This window comes from Bidens hawaiensis, unplaced genomic scaffold (genome assembly GCF_021521415.1).
Source record: "Bidens hawaiensis isolate Kalapana, Puna unplaced genomic scaffold, B.hawaiensis_p1.1 tig00053294_1, whole genome shotgun sequence".
In the NCBI taxonomy this organism is placed as follows: Eukaryota; Viridiplantae; Streptophyta; class Magnoliopsida; order Asterales; family Asteraceae; genus Bidens; species Bidens hawaiensis.
Window position 1 is genome coordinate 82,133 of NW_027506252.1, and position 18,861 is coordinate 100,993.

An 18,861-nucleotide genomic window follows, 5' to 3' on the forward strand; every position below is an offset into this window, starting at 1 on the left:
TATCTCAAATTCTCAATACTAAAAAGAAAATGGTCAAATGTGTTTTAGCTGAAAGTAGAGCTTTTTGCACAATGTAATGCGCAAAATGCGTCATATGGCTATATATTTGTATACTTGAATATATATAAATGAAAAAAAATATTAGAAACGCGAAAGAGTTTCAAATTATTAACCATGAAAATACTTATCACCAGCTATAATATTAATATTTTTTATTAATTTTATTTTTAAATATAATTAATATTAATATTTTTTTTATATATATGTGGGTGTTACAATTTGCATTGACATTAGTTTGGACATTTTAAATAACTAGAAGGGTAAAATAAGAAAAATCAAAATTGCTTAGTTTCTATACTGTTTCATATGATATTCTAAACTGTTTCATATGATATTTTAAACACATATAACTTTTATATACAACTTTATCATTATTTTTAAAAAGTTAATAGAATAAAATTGATCATGTACCAATAGATTAAAAAGTTGACACAGATTCATCTTTTCAACAGTATTGTTGAGATACAAAATTAGATGCATTATATCAACAGATAACGCATATATATAATACTACAATGCAACGCTTCTCACACATAGCTTAATTGTTTTTGGCTCATTTTAATATGGAAAATTCTCTAAATGACCCATTTGAAGAGATAGAAAATTTAAATGGCTCATTAATAATTAATATTCTCAAAATGAACCAACAAATTTGGACTGAAGCGACGGGATTTTAAAAGATTTGAATCTCGTCTGTTCCATCCAAATTTAAAGTGAATCCGTCTTTCCCGTCCAAATTTAAAGTGAATCCGTTTTTCTCATCCAAATTTTAAATAATTTCATCTTTCCAGTCCAAATTTTTAGAATTTTTTGGTCTTTTTTTCTAACATTTTTTTCTCTCTCATTCAACCTCTCTCTTCTCTTCTTCTTCTTCTTCATTATCTCCATCGATTTTTATCTTTCGACTTATCCGAGGAGAAAGATTTCGATAAACACGGAGTGGCTTCATCGTCAATTTCTTCATCTTCATCATTGTTAAAGAAATCATAGTAATAATTATCGATCAACGACGAGAAATCTTGGAACTTGGCCATTTTCCGTTAATGGGTTTTCTTTTTATTGCCGGAGATGAAGAAGAAAAGATGATGATGATGATGATGATGATGATGAAGATGAGGAAGAAAAAAAATAAGAGGGAGGTTGAATTAGCGAGAAAAAAGTGTTAGAGAAAAAGACTAAAATTTTTTTTTATAAAAATTTGGACTGAAATGACGAAATTATGTAAAATTTGGACGGGAAAGGCGGGATTATTTAAAATTTGGACGGGAAAGACGAGATTCACTTAAAATCTGGACGGAGCAGACGAGATTCAAATCTTTTTCTAGTCCATATTTGTTGGTCCATTTTGAAAATATTAATTATTAATAAATCATTTAAATTTTCTCTCTTTAAATCAGTCATTTTAAGAATTTTCCCATTTTAATATCTAGCTCTCGCTTCCCATTTTAATATCTAGCTCTGGCTAGCCTTGTACTTTTCTCCTTTTGCTACTATATTGCCACCTTAAAACATTTGGCTTGTTATATGCTTCAACAAACGAGGGTATTAATCATCATCATCATCATCATCATCATCATCGTACTCAGTATATCCCACCAATAGCAAAACTATGGTAGGGTCTGAGGAGGGTAAGATGTAGACAGCCTTACCTCTACCCTATAAGGATAGAGAGGCTGCTTTCGGTGAGACCCCCGGCTCGATAGTAGTTTTGCATCAAGCCTTGGACATAAGGCACATAGCACTCAATCATCGGGACACCGGCTGATCGGTGCATGTACCCTTGTCTTTCGGCTATCAACGCCACTACATGATGCCTGACTAACCGTCCGTCACTTTTAACGTTATTTTCACGAGATTAGTAAAATAACGTCAAAATTAGTGCAATTTCACTTTTGCCCACCCGAGGGTTCACACATATATATATCATATGTGCACACCACAAGCAGGGCTAGATACCCAAATCAATATGTTCCTGAATTCCAAAGCCAAAGCAACCAGTGTCACTGAAGTTGCGTCTCAGCAATTCGTATTCTTTAACTTTCAACCCGCTCTCCAAAAGCTGCATTGCCTTGTCTCCCCTGACGGTTACATAGCATGCAATCTTTTCATTACGCCTGATTCCAAATGACCTCACAGTGTGGTATTAAACTTTACATAAAAAATTAAATAACTATTTAAAAACCTAAATCTTAACCAGTTAAATACCATCCTCATCGTTCCTAGCAATAAAAACTATTTTATAATAATAAACTGAAGTATTATAACCAAATACATTTGAAATTGGATGACCTACATTAAAAGAAAAACTTAATTGCGTTAAGTTTTATCCGAATTTTAAATTGATGTTCACATTTGATCGTAAGAATGATATGAGTCGATTAACGTAAAACTTACCTTGAAACATTGCTTCAAACGATGAAACGATGCTTCAGTTAGGGTTTTTAAAGTTTCAGTTAACATAAACTAAGTCATTTGGAACACCGTTTCGAGATAAGTTTTACATCAGTAGACTCGTATCATCATTCTAATCAAAATCCCTAAAACATCAGTTTAAAATTTGGATAAAACTTAACCGTTAAATTTTTTTTAACGAGGATTCAATAGAAAAATAAAATAAAATGCGGCACCAACATCAAAACTATTTTAGACACAATTACACATATGGTGTCTAAAGTTTGAGTAAATTAACACTTTTGGGTATTGAGATTTTAAAATAACAAGTTTGAGTTTTAAGTCTTCGATTTTGTAAGGAGTTTAGATGTTAACATTAACATCTGTTAATATATTTTATTAAATTATAACAAAATGACTAAAATGCTCATGGATATAAAAAAACCAATTATTATCATTAGTCTATTGGTATATAATAAATGAGAACTTTTGTGACGTATAACTACCATTGATCAAATGGCATACAAGCAGTGGGCCACGTCACCTTCATTTTATGTCTTTTTATTTGGGGGGGGGGGGTGATATTTACTGAGCGTAACCTAAACCGACTAGATTCACGTCAATTCACCGCGCAACGTGTAAGGCCCCGTTACCGGTAACCCTACTTTCGTGTTGGATTTACTCATAAACACAGTTCTAAATATCAGAGTTAATTAAAACATTTACGCGGAATAAAACTTTCATAAAACATTACAATATTTCATAACTTGTCTCAAAACGTCCTTTGTCTTTCACATTAAAACATTAAAATTAAAACATCGTAAGTCTTCAGATGCCAGGCTCTTATTCTTCTGCCATGTGTCCCCGCTCAAGCCAGCTGTCTCATCCTACTCACTTGCGTGCATACTAAAAGTCAGCTACGCTGAGTGAGTTCTAGTTAATCACATAATCATACAATACATTCTTTACACTTCATACTTAACCTCTTAACTTTCTTTCATACACACTTAAGTGCTTTTACTTTCATTTTTACCTCCATACTTTCTTTACATACATAATCATACGTTTTAAAGAGCCTTTCGCCCTATAACCTCACAGATATTATAAGGGTCTGGTCCCTAGTTTTCGAATATTAGAAGGGTTCGATTCCCTAACATCACAGATATTATAAGGGTCTGGTCCCTACCATCACAGATATTATAAGGGTCTGGTCCCTAGTTTCGAATATTAGAAGGGTTCGATTCCCTAACATCACAGATATTATAAGGGTCTGGTCCCTAACATCACAGATATTATAAGGGTCTGGTCCCTAGTTTTCGAATATTAGTAGGGTTCGATTCCCTCTTCGTTCCATACATTATACCCCGAGTATTTTTAGGGCTCGGTACCCTTTTCGTAACCATACAACCACACATCATACCTCGAGTATTATTAGGGCTCGGTACCCTTTTCGTAACCATACAGCCATACATCATACCTCGAGTATTATTAGGGCTCGGTACCCCTTTTCGTAACCATACGACCATACATCATTATTTCCTTCTTTTATTATCTCTATCACGTTCATACGCATAAGCATTCATATTATACTTACCTTATACATAGCATTACAACCTGACAGTACGTGCAATATCCGAAGATCGTTCACGTACCATCAAGCAATCATTCTTACATAACACATATATCACATAGGGCATACACTTATCACTTAGGATAAATGTATTAACAACACATCAAGTATGCACACAGCCCCGAAAACATAACAAGGAATGGGGCTAGAAACTCACCTGAACACGGTTACGTTCACCGTTAATCGTAATTCCTTTCTTCAGTTGTGCACGGCTGACTGTATAACAAGTATACGTATCAATTAACTATCACTTCTCATAATGTATGTCTATCTTTATATGACCCACAACGAACGGGGGTCCGGGGGCAGCGCCCCTGGCAGCGGGGTCTAGGGGCGGCAGCCCCTAGCAGGGTCCAAGGGGCAGAGCCCCTGGCTGGGGTCGAGCTGCCAGGTCAGCTTGGAAAAATTTTATTTCCATTAACTGTCTTAACACATTTTTCATTAGATTTTTTTAGTTTACTGCCTAATCGAACTTGGCTTTAGGCGAAGTTAAACCTTAGGCGAACTTAGCTTTAGGCGAAGTTGTCATCAGGCGAACTTGGCTTTAGGCGAAGTTGTCATCAGGCGAACTTGGCCTCAGGCGAAGTTGTCATCAGGCGAACTTAGCTTGCAGGCGAAGTTCATCAGGCGAACTTAGCTTGCAGGCGAAGTTCATCGCTTTGAAGGCGAAGTTGCCCAGATGCAGGCGAAGTTGCCCAGACAGCCGCTGTTCGGTTTCTTTCCAGCATTTTGAGCGATTTTAACACCCTTGCTATGGTTCAATATCACCCACTACGCTTCCCGACCATTTTCGGTCGCTTATACACTAAAAAAACTTGGATCTTTAAACTTCAAAGATCAAGAATCATACATTTTTGGGCTTGTTTGGATCTCGTTTACTTGCTAGTACACTAATCGCTCTCTCTCGGACCTGCCCGACTCTTCCCTTGGCTCGGCCGGCCGGCGGCGGTATGCGTGTGGTGTGTGTGTGTTTTGGGGTGTTAGGGAGTTTGGTGAAAATGAAGATATTTTGGGATTTTGGGGGTATTTATATCCCTGAAATCCCATTCTCATTTAACCCATCTCAATTAATCCACGTCCAAGACCCGCTCCCTACCCGATATTAATTAATTACGCGAAATCACTAAACATAACTTTCTTTATTCATCATTAAAATTTTTAGGATGTTACACAACGCCCATTCACCGACTCACTACCTCAATGCTCGGGTTTTATTAACATTCGAGTTTTACCAACCTTTTTGTTTTAGTTCTGGCACTGTAACGAATGTAACCGAAACCAACAAAATTCGTGTCGACTCACCGCCGCTACGCTTTGGTTTTAACAACACTCGATATATGGAGTCACATCCTCAAAGTCTGAGATCGGTAATGTTTTGGTTTTACCAACACCCAGGTTTTAATGACCGAATAAACATCTTCTTAAATATAATTTTTTATATATTAATTTGACAAATTATTTGGAGTTTTCAATTCCTGGGTTTTACCAACGTTGATTATACTATTACGAACGTAGTCAGTATGACCGAATTTGTGTCGCCTCACCGTCGTAACACTCTGTTTTACGGTAAAACTTTTACCCACCAGGGTCACGCCGTACTCTCCGATGCGACGCTCGGGTTTTACCAACGTCTGACTTTTCACGACCGAATAAACGTTGTTTAAATATATTAATTTTTTTTATAATAAGTTATAAATACAAAACAAAAATAAATGATTGTTTATATATAAGTATTATACTTTTTAAGTAAGTTACATAATCAGTCCCTCACTCATTTACGTTACATGATTAGTCATTCAAATTTGAAAAAAACTAAAATGTCGTTAATCTTATTAACAGAAATTAATGTTAACACCTAAACTTGTTAAAAATTTAAAGCTTAAAAACCTAAAATTGTTACTTTAAAACATTAGTATCCAAGAATGTTACTTTATTATTTGTGAAATTATGTAAACATTTTAAAAGTTAGGGATTATATATAGAAAACAACAAACCAAAAAACCTTAAAAACCTTCTTCGTTTCAAAACCCTAGCACTAAAGTGAATCTCACAACATCTTCTTCAACATTATCTCATTAAAAAATATGGTGAACACGAGATCCAAAACCAAGAAATCCCTTAAAACATGCTTCTCGCAAGCTTCCATAGTTCATCATTCGACTACGTCTGCAGCTTTTGTTGGTTCTAACGATGACGTTTTAACCGAAATCCTTCTCCGGCTCCCCGTTAAATCCATCCTTCGTTTCAAATCCGTATCTAAACATTGGCGATTGCTTTTGACTCACACACACTTCACCCGTCAATATGATAATATTAACCTTTCAAAAACCCCTAGTCGTTTTGTTATGTTTGCTCGCAATAACACACATTTTCCTTATGCTCCTTTTGATATCCTAACCCGAAACGCTCCGCCTTTTAACCGTATCATTTTTTGCAATGATCTTTACGGTATCGTAGCCGTGCAATCTTGTAACGGGTTACTTCTTTGCTGTAGTAATACTTCACCGCACATGAGAGATTATCGTAAGTATTACGTGTTCAATCCCACCACCAAACAATTTGCAATCATCCGATCGGTCATTGGAGGTCAGCGAGCTCGTAAAACCATTGGTTTTATCGGACTGTTGTTTCATCAAACAGATTGTGTTCACTACAAACTTGTTTGTGTTCTTGGATTAAAACGTAATACGGACTTGCATCAGATTCAGATCTACTCGTCTGAAACAAGGAAATGGAAGATTGCTGTTGAATCTTTCTCTGCGTGTGGACGTGTGTTCAAAAATGGGGTTTTATTGTAATGGAGCTGTTTATTGGGCTCCCAGTAATGGCCGTTACTCGTGTTTTAAAATAGATGATGAAAAGTTGCAGATGTTGTCTTTGCCGGATGAGTTGATACCTGTCAACGGATGGACGATGTATTTTGGGGAATCTAGAGGTCATCTGCATTTAATATTACACGTGAATCATAAAAAAAAATAGTTTTAATGTCTACGAGATGTTGAGGGATCATTCAGGCTGGTTTATCAAGTATCAAGTACAACTTGATGAGCTTCGGGCCGCTTTCCCGGAGATTGTCAATAAGAACTTTAATCGTTATGATTTTAAAGTCATTGATGTGGTTAGAGGCGAAACAGAAGAAGATACATTCACGGTGCTGAATATTAAGGAAAAGATTATAACATACAATGTTCATGACAAGAGTTTTAAACTGTTATGTACTCTTCCAAAAAACTTTGAATAGTTTTTATATGGAATGACAATCGGGTATGGCGATTTCTATGAAGATTTCCCGTCGTTTCATCGCTACATCGAAACCTTAACTTCTTTGTAGAAGGTAATTTGGATTGTTTATATATTCTGTGTTTTTAAAATATTACTCCAGTTTATAAATTATGCAATTAAGTGTTCTTCAATTGTTTGATTTTGATTATTATATATTTCACATAACATGTTTCAAAAACTCATATGCTTGTCATTAGTTTATATTTTTCTTGTACTAAATTGTAGATCAAACTAGAAGGATAAGTCAAGTTTAATTGTTTATTTTGAAATATGTATAGTCACTTGCTTGCAAATTCATATTCTCTTTTAACTGAGTTAGTTTGTGTTCGTGCAAATTTTGTTACATCTGAAGTATATTTACTTATTTAGGCTCAAGAAACTTCATACATTTTTTAGAATCAGCATCCAAACCCGTATCTAGAATCAAGCTGCAAAGAAAATAGACAAATGATGAGTTTATTTATTTATTTATTTAAGGCACTAGATGCACTTACCTTTTGAATATTCTTGTCTTTGGCATGTCAGATTTGTAACAGTCCGACTCAAGTTTAAGAGCATGGAAAATGTTTATTCAAAGGTTTAGTTTTGACCCTTTAATTATTTAACAAATGTCACTTTTTTCAATGCAATTTTTATAGTTTATACCAAAATTTGGTTGTTTCCATTATAAAATGATTATCGATTAAGAAATAATAAATACTAAAGGAATGCTTTCATATCTTTTTTCGCAAAATCATTCGCATGAACAATAAATGAGTCATATGGGTACACCCCATACCTCATTCGTGTATATAATTGCTATATCTCATGAAACGCTAAAGAGTTACAAATGATTAACCATGGACATGCTTATCAGTTATCACCCGTTATCATTATTTCACTCACTCGATCATCTTTTAATTTCTTAACATCATTAATCCACCGTCACAATCTCATCTAATATACAAAACCTCATTGAACAAACGAAAACTAATCCAATATCTTTAATTAAGCTTCCCTCCACCGGTTTACCGTAATCACATGGTTGTGATGGCTTGGGCGATGTTGATTTCTCCTATTCACCTCCATGAAATTGAAACAAAAACGAATCAATAAAGGTGAAATTTGAGAGGAAATGTAGAAGCTCTAACAACTTGCAAATAGGTGTGCAAACGATCCGTTTAAGTAACACGGAGCTCGAGTTCGCCTCGTTTCGATCTCTATTTTTAAAGCTCGAGCTCGGCTCGCAAGTAGTTATTCAAGCTCAAGATTGACACCTTTACTATTTATTAATTAATCTATATATATTTTTAATTATAATTTTTTATACAATATATTATATATATAAATATATTAATTAAAAACTATATATAATAACAGGTTTGTTTAGGCTCGTAAGTTGGCTCAAGCTCAGGCTTGTTTAAGCTTGGATCAATTAAGCTTTTTCACGAGCCAAGCTACTCCTAATCTCAAATAACTCGACAGCAGCTCGGCTCGTTTACACACCAACACCAAACCCAGATCCAAAACCCCTAAAATCCCCTGCTTCTCGGATTCTGATCATCAGTTTGGAGCAGTTTTTGGTTCCAATGATGACCTTTTAACCGAAATCCCTATCCGTCTCCCCGTTACCTCCATCCTCCGTTTCAAATCCGTATCTAAACACTGGCGATCGCTTTTAACTCACAAACGCTTCACCCACCGGTACGATAATAATATTTTAAAATCTCCTGGTTTTTATTTTAGTAGTAATTGTTCTACTTTATATGGTCCGTTTGATGTTGAAAACCCAAGCCCTCCTCCTTTTCGTAGTCTCGACACTTACATTAACCGTCCCCAAGCTAAAATCGTCCAATCGTGTAACGGGTTACTCCTTTGCTGCACCGACCGAGGCCCGAGTGGTGGCGCGGGTGCTCTTAAATATTATGTATTTAATCCCACCACCAAGCAATTGGCAATCATCCCACCGATTCCTAGAGGTTCTAATTCGAGGGCTTGCCCCAATGGCCAGGAAGAGGATAGAAGACCTGGGTGTCCCAGGTTCGATTCTTGATTCCGACCCGGTTTTACTGACTGTCGAGGCTGTGGTGCCATTTTGGCCGGCTAAGGAGACGGGTTTCTCCGGTTGGGGGTGTGGCTTCGTCACCATACGGAGTTCAATTTGTGGGCCCGGTTCAGACAACACATCTTGACGGTTGTGGGTTGTCGTAAGTCGCCGTTCAAAAAAGAAAATTCAAGTGATAACTTCCTTGCTATGGGCCTGGCATTTCATCAAACAGATTGTGTTCACTACAAACTTGTTTGCTTTCGGAGATTAAAATACCATCTGATGATGGGGTCTCAGAGGACGTTTCGGTGGAAGACTCAGATTCATATCTACTAGTCTTTTACAAGGAAGTGGAAGATTATTAATGATTCTTTGTTTACTAATACTAATAGTTTGGGGTATTGGAATGGATCTGTTTATTGGCCTCCCTTTTCTCCTAATCACTATCACTGGTACTTTAAACTAGATGTTGAACGACTGCAGACGTTGCCCTTGCCGGAGGGTTTGATGCCTTTTAAAACAAAAAAAACAATGTATTTTGGGGAATCTACATTTAATAGTTTACAACAATCATGATGACAATGGCGTACACTTGAATGCGTTTGAGATGTTGAGAGATCATTCGGGATGGTTTGTCAAGTATCGGGTAGAGCTTGATGAGCTTTTGGGTACATTCCCGGAGATGATGTCCCCGTCAGGCGGTTATGATTTCAAAGTCATTGATGTGGTTAGAGGTGAAGAAGAAGAATATACGTTCATGGTGTTGTATGCTCAGGGAAAGATTATAAACCAAACTTCCATCGATACGTCGAATCCCTAACTTCTTTTTAAAAGAAGATTTAGTTTGTTTAAGTTTGTGTGTGTTGAATGTGTGTTTCCAAAACATTAGTCTATAAATTATGTAATTTATGTGTCGTATGTTATTAATATGCTTTTGTTTGTCCATCTAAGCATATATTTATTTGGTGGAATTGTCGGGTTAGGTCGGGCAGGGTAACGGGCCATACTAGGTTTGGGTCTTCTAAGCATACATTTTGGCTTAAATGGGTCGCGCATCTGACGCGTGTTACTTTGTGTTTGTGCGGTTGTGTTATGGTAGGAAGTCGAATGAGATTTACTCCTTAAACCCGTTATCTGGTTATTGATTTATACGACACTATGCAATTTTTAAACAAAAAGGTTTTATATAATATTATGACTTGTTAATACAAAAATGGTATAACTGTTTTTTTGGTCTAGAATATTGATGATACATCATTACAGTTGGCCATATGAACAAGAAGCTGTAAGGACTCTTTTTACATGTTTGACTCTTAAAAGTCATAGTCAATTATACCGTGACACGCCCCCCTGTCAATTGACTGCACTTGAGTAGGGAGGCTTAACAGCCTTGTCACCAATGGAAGAATTATTCATTAAGTTTACTAGTTTTGTTTTATTCATGAAGTTTACTAGTCACTGTAAATATTATGTGTTTAGTTCCACCACTAAACAATTCGCAATCATCCCGTCAGTCATGGGAGGTCAGCGAGTTCGTAAAACCATCGGGTTTATGTGTCTGCCATTTCCTCAAACGGATCATGTTTGTTACAAACTTGTGTGTGTTCGTTATTTAAAATGTATAGGGGACTTGTTTAAGATTCAAGTCTACTTTGAAACACGGAAATGGAAGATTTGTATCGAGTCTTTTCGTGCGTGTGGACGCATGTTTATCAAAGGGTTTTATTACGACGGATGTGTTTACTGGCCTTCGTTTCGTGGGAATTACTTGAGCTTTAGATTAGATATTGACCAGTTGCCAACAGTGCCCGTGGCGGTGGGGTTGATGCCAGACAGTGTATGTGCGATTTATTTTGGGGAATCAAGAGGTCGGCTACATTTGGTAAACCATATGGATCGTGAATAAAATAGTTTTAATGTGTACGAGATGTTGAGGGATCATTCGGGTTAGTTTGTTAAGTTTCTTTTTTAACGAGGGTTCGATAAAAAATAAAAAAAAATGTGGGACCACCATCAAAACTATTTTAGACACAATTACATTAATGGTGTATAAGGTTTGAGTAAAGTAACACTTTTAGATACTGAGGTTTTAAAGTAACATGTTTGGGTTTTAAGTCTTCAATTTTGTAAGGAGTTCGGATATTAACATTAACATCCGTTAATTTTTCTGTCAAATTCTAACAAATTAACTAAAATGCTCATGGATATTAAAAAACCAATTATTACTATTAGTCTATTAGTATATAATGAATGAGAACTTTGGTAACACATGACCACCATTGATCAAATGACGAACAAACAGTGGGCCACGTTACCTTAATTTTCTTTGTCGTTTTTGTGTGTGTGTGTGTGTGTGTGGGGGGGGGGGAGTTTATTTGATGAACGTAACCTAAACTGACCAGATTTGCGTCAATTCACTGCTGCAACACCTAGGCGTCGACTTACTACCGCAATGCTCGGAACCAACAGTGCTCGGGTTTTATTAACACCCGAGTTTTACCAACTTTTTTGTTTTAGTTATGGTACTGTAACGAACGTAATCAATACCGACAGACGCAATGCTTGGGGTTTATCAATAATCATTTTACCGACTCACTGCCTGAAATCGACAACAGTTTGGTTTTACCAATACCCAAGTTTTATTGACTGAACAAACGTTGTTTTAAATCTTATATTTTTTTTACATATTAATTTGACAATTTATTTTGGGGTTTTCAACTCCTGGGTTTTACCAACGTTGTTTATACTATTACGAACGTAGTCGTTACGACTGAATATGTATCGACTCACCATATATCATAACACTCTGCTTTATCCGCCAAGGTCACGTCAACTCTTTGATGCAACACTCGGTTTTATCAACGTCCGACTTTTCCCGACCGAATAAACATTGTTTTTAATATGTTAATTTTTTTATAATACGTTATAAACACAAAACAAAAAATAAATGATTATATATACATATTATACTTTTTAAGTAAGTTACATAATTAGTCCCTCATCCAATTAAGTTACATGATTAGTTATTCAAATTTGAAAAAACTAAAATTTCCTAAATCTTATTAATATAAGTTAATGTTAATACCCAACTCGTTAAAAAATTAAAGCTTAAAACCCAAAAACTCGTTAAAAAATTAAAGCTTAAAACCCCAAATTGTTACATTATAATATCTTAATACCTAAATATAAAGGTGTCGCTTTACTATAACCTCAAACTAATTGTGTCAATATTTAAAACAAAAAAATCTTAAACCTTAAACCCACTTCTTTTCTTCGTTTCAAAACCCTAGCACTAAAGTGAATCTCACAACATCTTCTTCAAAATATGGTGAACACCAGATCCAAAACCAAGAAATCCCTTAAAATATGTTTCTCACAAGCTTCCATAGATCATCATTCGACTACTACGTCAGCAGCTTTTGTTGGTTCTAACGATGACCTTTTAACCGAAATCCTTATCCGCCTCCCCGTTACCTCCATCCTTCGTTTCAAATCCGTATCTAAACACTGGCGATCGTTTTTAACTCACACACATTTCACCCACCGGTACAATAACCTTTCAAAAATCCCTAGTCTTTTTGTTATTTTTCCTCGCTATTCTATACATGTTCCTTTCAATATCGAAAACCAACACGCTCCTCCTTTTAACCGTCTCGATTTTTGCAATGATCTTTACGGTTTCGTAGCCGTGCAATCTTGTAACGGGTTACTTCTTTGCTGTAGCAATACTTCACCGCACATGAGAGATCATCGTAAGTATTATGTGTTTAATCCCACCACTAAGCAATTTCAAGTCATCCAATCGATCATCGGAGGTCTGAGAGCTCGTAAAGCTTTATGCTTTATGGGTCTCGCATTTCATCAAACAGACCGTGTTCACTACAAACTTGTTTGTGTTCTTGGTTTAAAACGCAATACGGACTTACATCAGATTCAAATCTACTCGTCTGAAACAAGGAAATGGAAGATTGCCGTTGAATCTTTCTCTGCGTGTGGACGTGTGTTCAAAAATGGGGTTTACTTGAATGGAGCTGTTTATTGGGCTCCTATTGATGGCCATTACTCGTGCTTTAAAATAGATGATGAAAAGTTGCATATGTTGTCTTTGCCGGAGGAGTTGATACCTTTCAACAGATGGACGATGTATTTTGGGGAATCTAGAGGTCATATGCATTTAATATTACGCGTGAATCATCAAAAAAATAGTTTTCTTGTCTATGAGATGTTGAGGGATCATTCAGGCTGGTTTGTCAAGTACGAAGTACATCTTGATGAGCTTCGGGCCACTTTCTCGAAGATTGGCTGTCAGAACTCTGGTTATGATTTTAAAGTCATTGATATGGTTAGAGGCGAAACAGAAGAAGATACATTCATGGTGCTGAATACTATGGAAAAGATTATAACATACAATGTTCATGACAAGAGTTTCAAACTGATATTTACTCTCCCAAAGAACTCTGAATATTTTTTTATATAGAATGAAATTCACGTGTGACGATTTCTGTGAAAATTTCCCGTTTTTTCATCGCTACATCGAAACCTTAACTTATTTCTGAAAGGTAATTAGGTTTGTTTTATTGTTTATATATTCTGTGTTTTTAAAATATTAGTTTATAAATTATGCAATTAAGTGTTCTTTGTTATTAATACTTTGCTTTGATTTGTTCTTCTAAATCGTAGATCACACTAGAAAGACAAGTCAAGTTTTATTTATTTTGAAATGGATGGTCACTTGCTTGCAAATTTATACTCTTTTAACTGAGCTAGTTTGTGTTTGTGCAAGTTTTGTTACATTGGAAGTATATTTAGGCCTAAGAAACATCACACATTTATTAGTAATGAGTTATGGTTTTTCGTAGGCCTTTATGGATTTGATTTTAATATAAAAAAAAGGGTCAAAAAACACGTCAAACACTTGCATCTGCATACAAACCCGTATCTAGATTCAAGCTGCAAAGAAAAGAGACACATTTTGATTTTAATTTTAATTTTTAAGGCACTAGATGCACACTCACCTTTTGAGTTCCTTTTAGTTAAATATGTTGTCTTGGGCTCTTGGCTTGTCTGTCTTGGGTCAAAATGCCACCTGGCTACTTTACGAGAGCATGGAACATGTTAATCCAAAAGTTTAGTTTTGACCCTTCTTTTATTTAAAAAATTAAAAACTATCACCTTTTTCAAGGCAATTTTTTTAGTTATACAAAATTTGGCAGTTTTCATTATAAGAAATACATACTAAACTTGGCAGTTTTCATTATAAAATCAGTTGCATTAGGGCTTGGCATGGTTCGATTTGGTTCAGTCTGGTACTTAGGCGAAACCGAAACCGGAATCGAAACTAAAGTCATTGGTTTTTATATTAATATACAAACCGTTCGGTTTTCAGTTATTTTCAGTTTCGGTTATACAAATTAAAAATGAAAATGATAATTTTAAGCTTATAAAAACGTATTAGAGTATTACTACATATATATTGAATTCAATAACAAAAATAGGCGTGCGTTACGTGAAATCCTGGAAGTACAAAGTTGCTATAGTAGTAAGATTAAAATTCAATAAAACTTTTAATAAAAAAAATATTACAAGTTTAGTCTCAATCTTCATTTATCATCTTATTCATCTTCAGAGTTTATTCACAATATTTAACATCTTCATAATCTTCATAAGTATTAATTGGTTTTTTTTGGCTGCCGAGACCGAAAATTCGCTTTTTTCAAAAAAAGAAAAAAAAACAAAAAATTAACCGTCGGTTAATGTTTTGGTTTGGTTTTTTCGATTTTTTTTTAGTTTAGTTAATTCAGTTTTCTGCTCACTCGTAATTTGCATGAACAATAGATCGATGAGTTGCATGGGTACTCCACATATGCTCATTCGTGTATCTAATTGTTACATCTCAATAACAAAAAGAGAATGATCAAATGCGTTACTTCAAAGTAGAGATTTATTTATTTGTTTATTATTATTATTATTATTGTTGTTGTTGTTGTTGTGTTTTGTAGTAGGAAATGTGTATTTCACCTTAAGTATTATAATTTTATACGTGAACATATATAAAAACTAAAAAAAGTTCACAGGACGCTAAAGAGTTACAAATGATTATCCATGGATATACTTAACCCATTATCATTCTTCAATTGATCATCATTTAGTTTCTTAAATTTAAATAACAATATTTTATATATTACGAACTATGAAGTGTGTGTTACATGAACATTAGTTTTGACATTTTAGATAACTAGTATATAGAATAATAATGAGAAAAAACCACAATTATTGACTTACTGTCTTATTTCATGATTATTTAACCCTTCGTGAGCTGTGATTGATAACATCATTAATCCACTGCCACAATCGCATCTAATATACATAACCACATTAAACAAACAAAAACTAATCCAATATCTTTAGGCCTCCCTCCACCGGTTACCGTAAACGAACGGTTGTGATGACTCGGATAGAGTCGATTTCTCCCATTCACATCCATAAAATTGAACCAAAAACAAAGAGATGAGATTTGAGAGGAAATGTAGAAGCTCTAACAACTGGCGTGCAAATGAGTCGAGCTCGGCTTGTTTAACTTACATGATAGAGTTTGAACTCGGCTCGTTTACTTTTTATTAATTATTTTTGATATTCATAATTATTTCTATACATTTTTTTCAATTATAACATAATATATATTATTTGGTTATTTTTTCATAACTATATAATATTGATCACAAACTATAAATGACAAGCTTCTTTAGGCTTGTAAGCCAGCTCCAGCTTGATAAGTAAACCCAAACTTTTTTATTAAACGAGTTTACTTTTAGGCTCGAGCTCGTTAAGCTAAGCTCGTGAGTAGCTCGGCTCGTTTACACCCCACTGGCAAAAATCACATTTTGAACCTTTTGATGTTTGGAAGACTGAGATAATAATTTTGACTAAACTACAACAACCAAAACCGTCCGTAATTTACTCTTTTACCAGAAAAAAGAGAAAAAAAGAAAAGCCAAAAACAACTTTTGTGTAGAAGCCGTATTCCTCCAAAAACTTAGGGGTTCAAACGAGCCGAGCCGAGCCCGAGCTCGGCTCGTTTAACTTATACAAAGCTTGAACTCGGTTCGTGAGTAGATTTTCAAGCTGGACCTCGGCCCGGGCACGACTCGTTTACTATTTATCATTAATATAATTATAATTATTTTTATTTATGTTTTCATAAAATTATATATATATATATATATATATATATATATATAGGATTAGGTTCATACGAGAAGTGATTGTAATGCGAGAAGTGCGATAAGTCATTTTAACCAATGACAGAGTTTCTTTTTTATTTTTAGTTTATTTAATCACAAGGGTATGTCAGTAAATTAACTAGTTTTGTTATTTTGATAACTAATTATTGTTAATAAGAAGTTACTAATCAATATATTTTTAATGTTTTATTATCATTGTTAATTCTTTATGAAATATTTGCAAAACTTAGTACTGATTCTGTGAACACTATCTGAAGAGGTAGGTCCCAGCAGAGCCCAGTTGGACCCGCAAGACTCACCTTAAACAGGGACGTCTGCGCAGAAAACAACTGGATCCGCAGGACCAACCATGCTCAGAGACGTGACGTCCTTACGCGCAGTACGCAAGCTGGTCCCGCAGGAAATGCCTCCCAATGGTGAAGAACTCCGCCTGTCCCCGCAGCCTCGGATACAAGCCATTAGGGAAGGCCACCCGCGCAGCAAGGCTACACGCACAAGGCACTTAGCTCTCAATCATTCAGTGTCACCTGAAGGAATGAGCGAAGCCGGGAACAATCCCGCACAAGGGCGGGAGGGGGAATACTCCCGCCCAAATAAGCCAGTCCGTACGATACGGGAAGATCTTCTGTACTGTACCTGACGAGGTATGGGAAAAAGATCTGACTAAAGATACGACAGCTTATGGACAACAGTATGGCGAGCAGCATGTTCCTACACTGTATGTCACTATTAGCCGCTGCCTACTCACCAACTCCTGTCATACCACGTGCGTAGCCGGCAGTTGGTGGAAAAGAAATAGTATACAGCAGGCCTGGTCGCTATCAGCCGCTACCTACCCACCAACTACCAGCAGGGCACGTGCGTAGGCTACTGTTGGTGGAACAGGAACACTGTTGCAGCCGGCCATACCTCCTTGGAAACCTACCTTCGGCTATAAATACCACAAATGGTATGACCATCTCATCTTATCATATCATATCACATTATCATCATATTATACCTGATATCTGCTCTAGCAATCTCTTAATATACTTTTATATTTAAAGAGCAATCTAGTCTGATTCTCACGCCGGAGGGTGGTCACAAGGAGGAACCCCCCCTTCTTAGTGACGAGCTCACGGTGTCTGTTTTGCAGGTTATCAGAAGAACCATCTTCAAAGGGTCTAACCCCTCGTGGGAAACATCTATCTAACCCCCAGGTTATCAGTAATCTGCCAGGGGTCCGGTTAGTGTTTCTTCATTGGCGCCATCCGTGCATAAAGCTAGAACTACATTTTTCTCCAGTTTTTTCAAACTTCTACAAAGATGGTTAGAGAAATTCCGGTAACCACAACCCCAGCTACTGGGGGGAATACCGATAACACAGTTTTTACAAACACTACCCCGGTTACCCAAGCCGGGGCAAGTGAAGTAAATTTTACAAACACTACCCCAGTTACTCATGCTGGGGCAAGTGCAGTAAATGATCGCCTACCAGGATCCACTGATACCCAGGTTGAGAGACGAAGACTCCCCCGCCAAACTCTCGATGAAGTCAAGGCATGGGCGGAAGCACGACAAAAGGAATTCCAGGCCGAGTTGAACGAACGCTTGCGTTCCGTACAACAGGCCGACGAATTCGAATACTGGGAGGATGACTCGGAGGAATCCGACTCCGACGCGAACCCTCGCCATAGGGCAAAAGGGAAGCGTAAGGAAATGGAATCCCAACCGAAAAGGCATTTTGGACAAGCCTTCAAACCAAAAACCACAGATGGAAGTCCACGAGACTTCTCCAAAACGTTCAGACCAAACGTTGCAAATACAGGAACGTCCAAGTTTGCAAGGGACATTGCGGAAGCAATCGCCCCAAAGAGTGCCAAACAAATGCCTAACATAGGCACATATGACGGTATATCTGATCCAGACGATCATTTGAACAGGTTCATAGCGGGGGCAACCGTCAGCAATTGGACGGAACCCACGTGGTGCTACATGTTCCAAATGACGCTTGTAGGGGCTGCTAGAGCTTGGTTTGATCGTCTACCGGTCAACCACATTTACGACTGGGCAGACTTCCAGCAGAAGTTTAGCCAACACTTCAGCCAGCAACGGAAGTATACCGAGGAGCAATGGACAATCCTCAAATGCATACGAGAAGAAGATGAATCTCTGCCAAACTTCATCACTCGCTTCAACTCAAAGAAGCTAAGCTTGGGCAATATCAGTGAAGATCTTGTTCGCGCTGCCTT

The 18,861-nt window shown here is 36.4% G+C and overlaps 1 protein-coding gene and 2 pseudogenes across 1 annotated transcript; all 3 read left to right on the top strand.

Moving 5' to 3' along the window:
* Positions 1–6,099: 6,099 nt before the first annotated feature.
* Positions 6,100–7,404, top strand: LOC143617251 (F-box protein At5g07610-like; annotated as a pseudogene).
* Positions 7,405–9,578: 2,174 nt separating this feature from the next.
* Positions 9,579–10,209, top strand: LOC143617245 (F-box protein At5g07610-like; annotated as a pseudogene).
* A 2,919-nt stretch (positions 10,210–13,128) lies between these two features.
* Positions 13,129–13,866, top strand: LOC143617247 (F-box protein At5g07610-like). The gene has a single exon (XM_077089866.1). It carries the CDS (start codon positions 13,129–13,131, stop codon positions 13,864–13,866), a length of 738 nt encoding a protein of 245 aa, XP_076945981.1.
* Positions 13,867–18,861: the final 4,995 nt, after the last annotated feature.

Coding starts and splice junctions, on each gene's coding strand:
- LOC143617247 (XM_077089866.1), top strand. CDS start 13,129: ATGAGAGATCATCGTAAGTATTATGTGTTTAATCCCACCACTAAGCAA.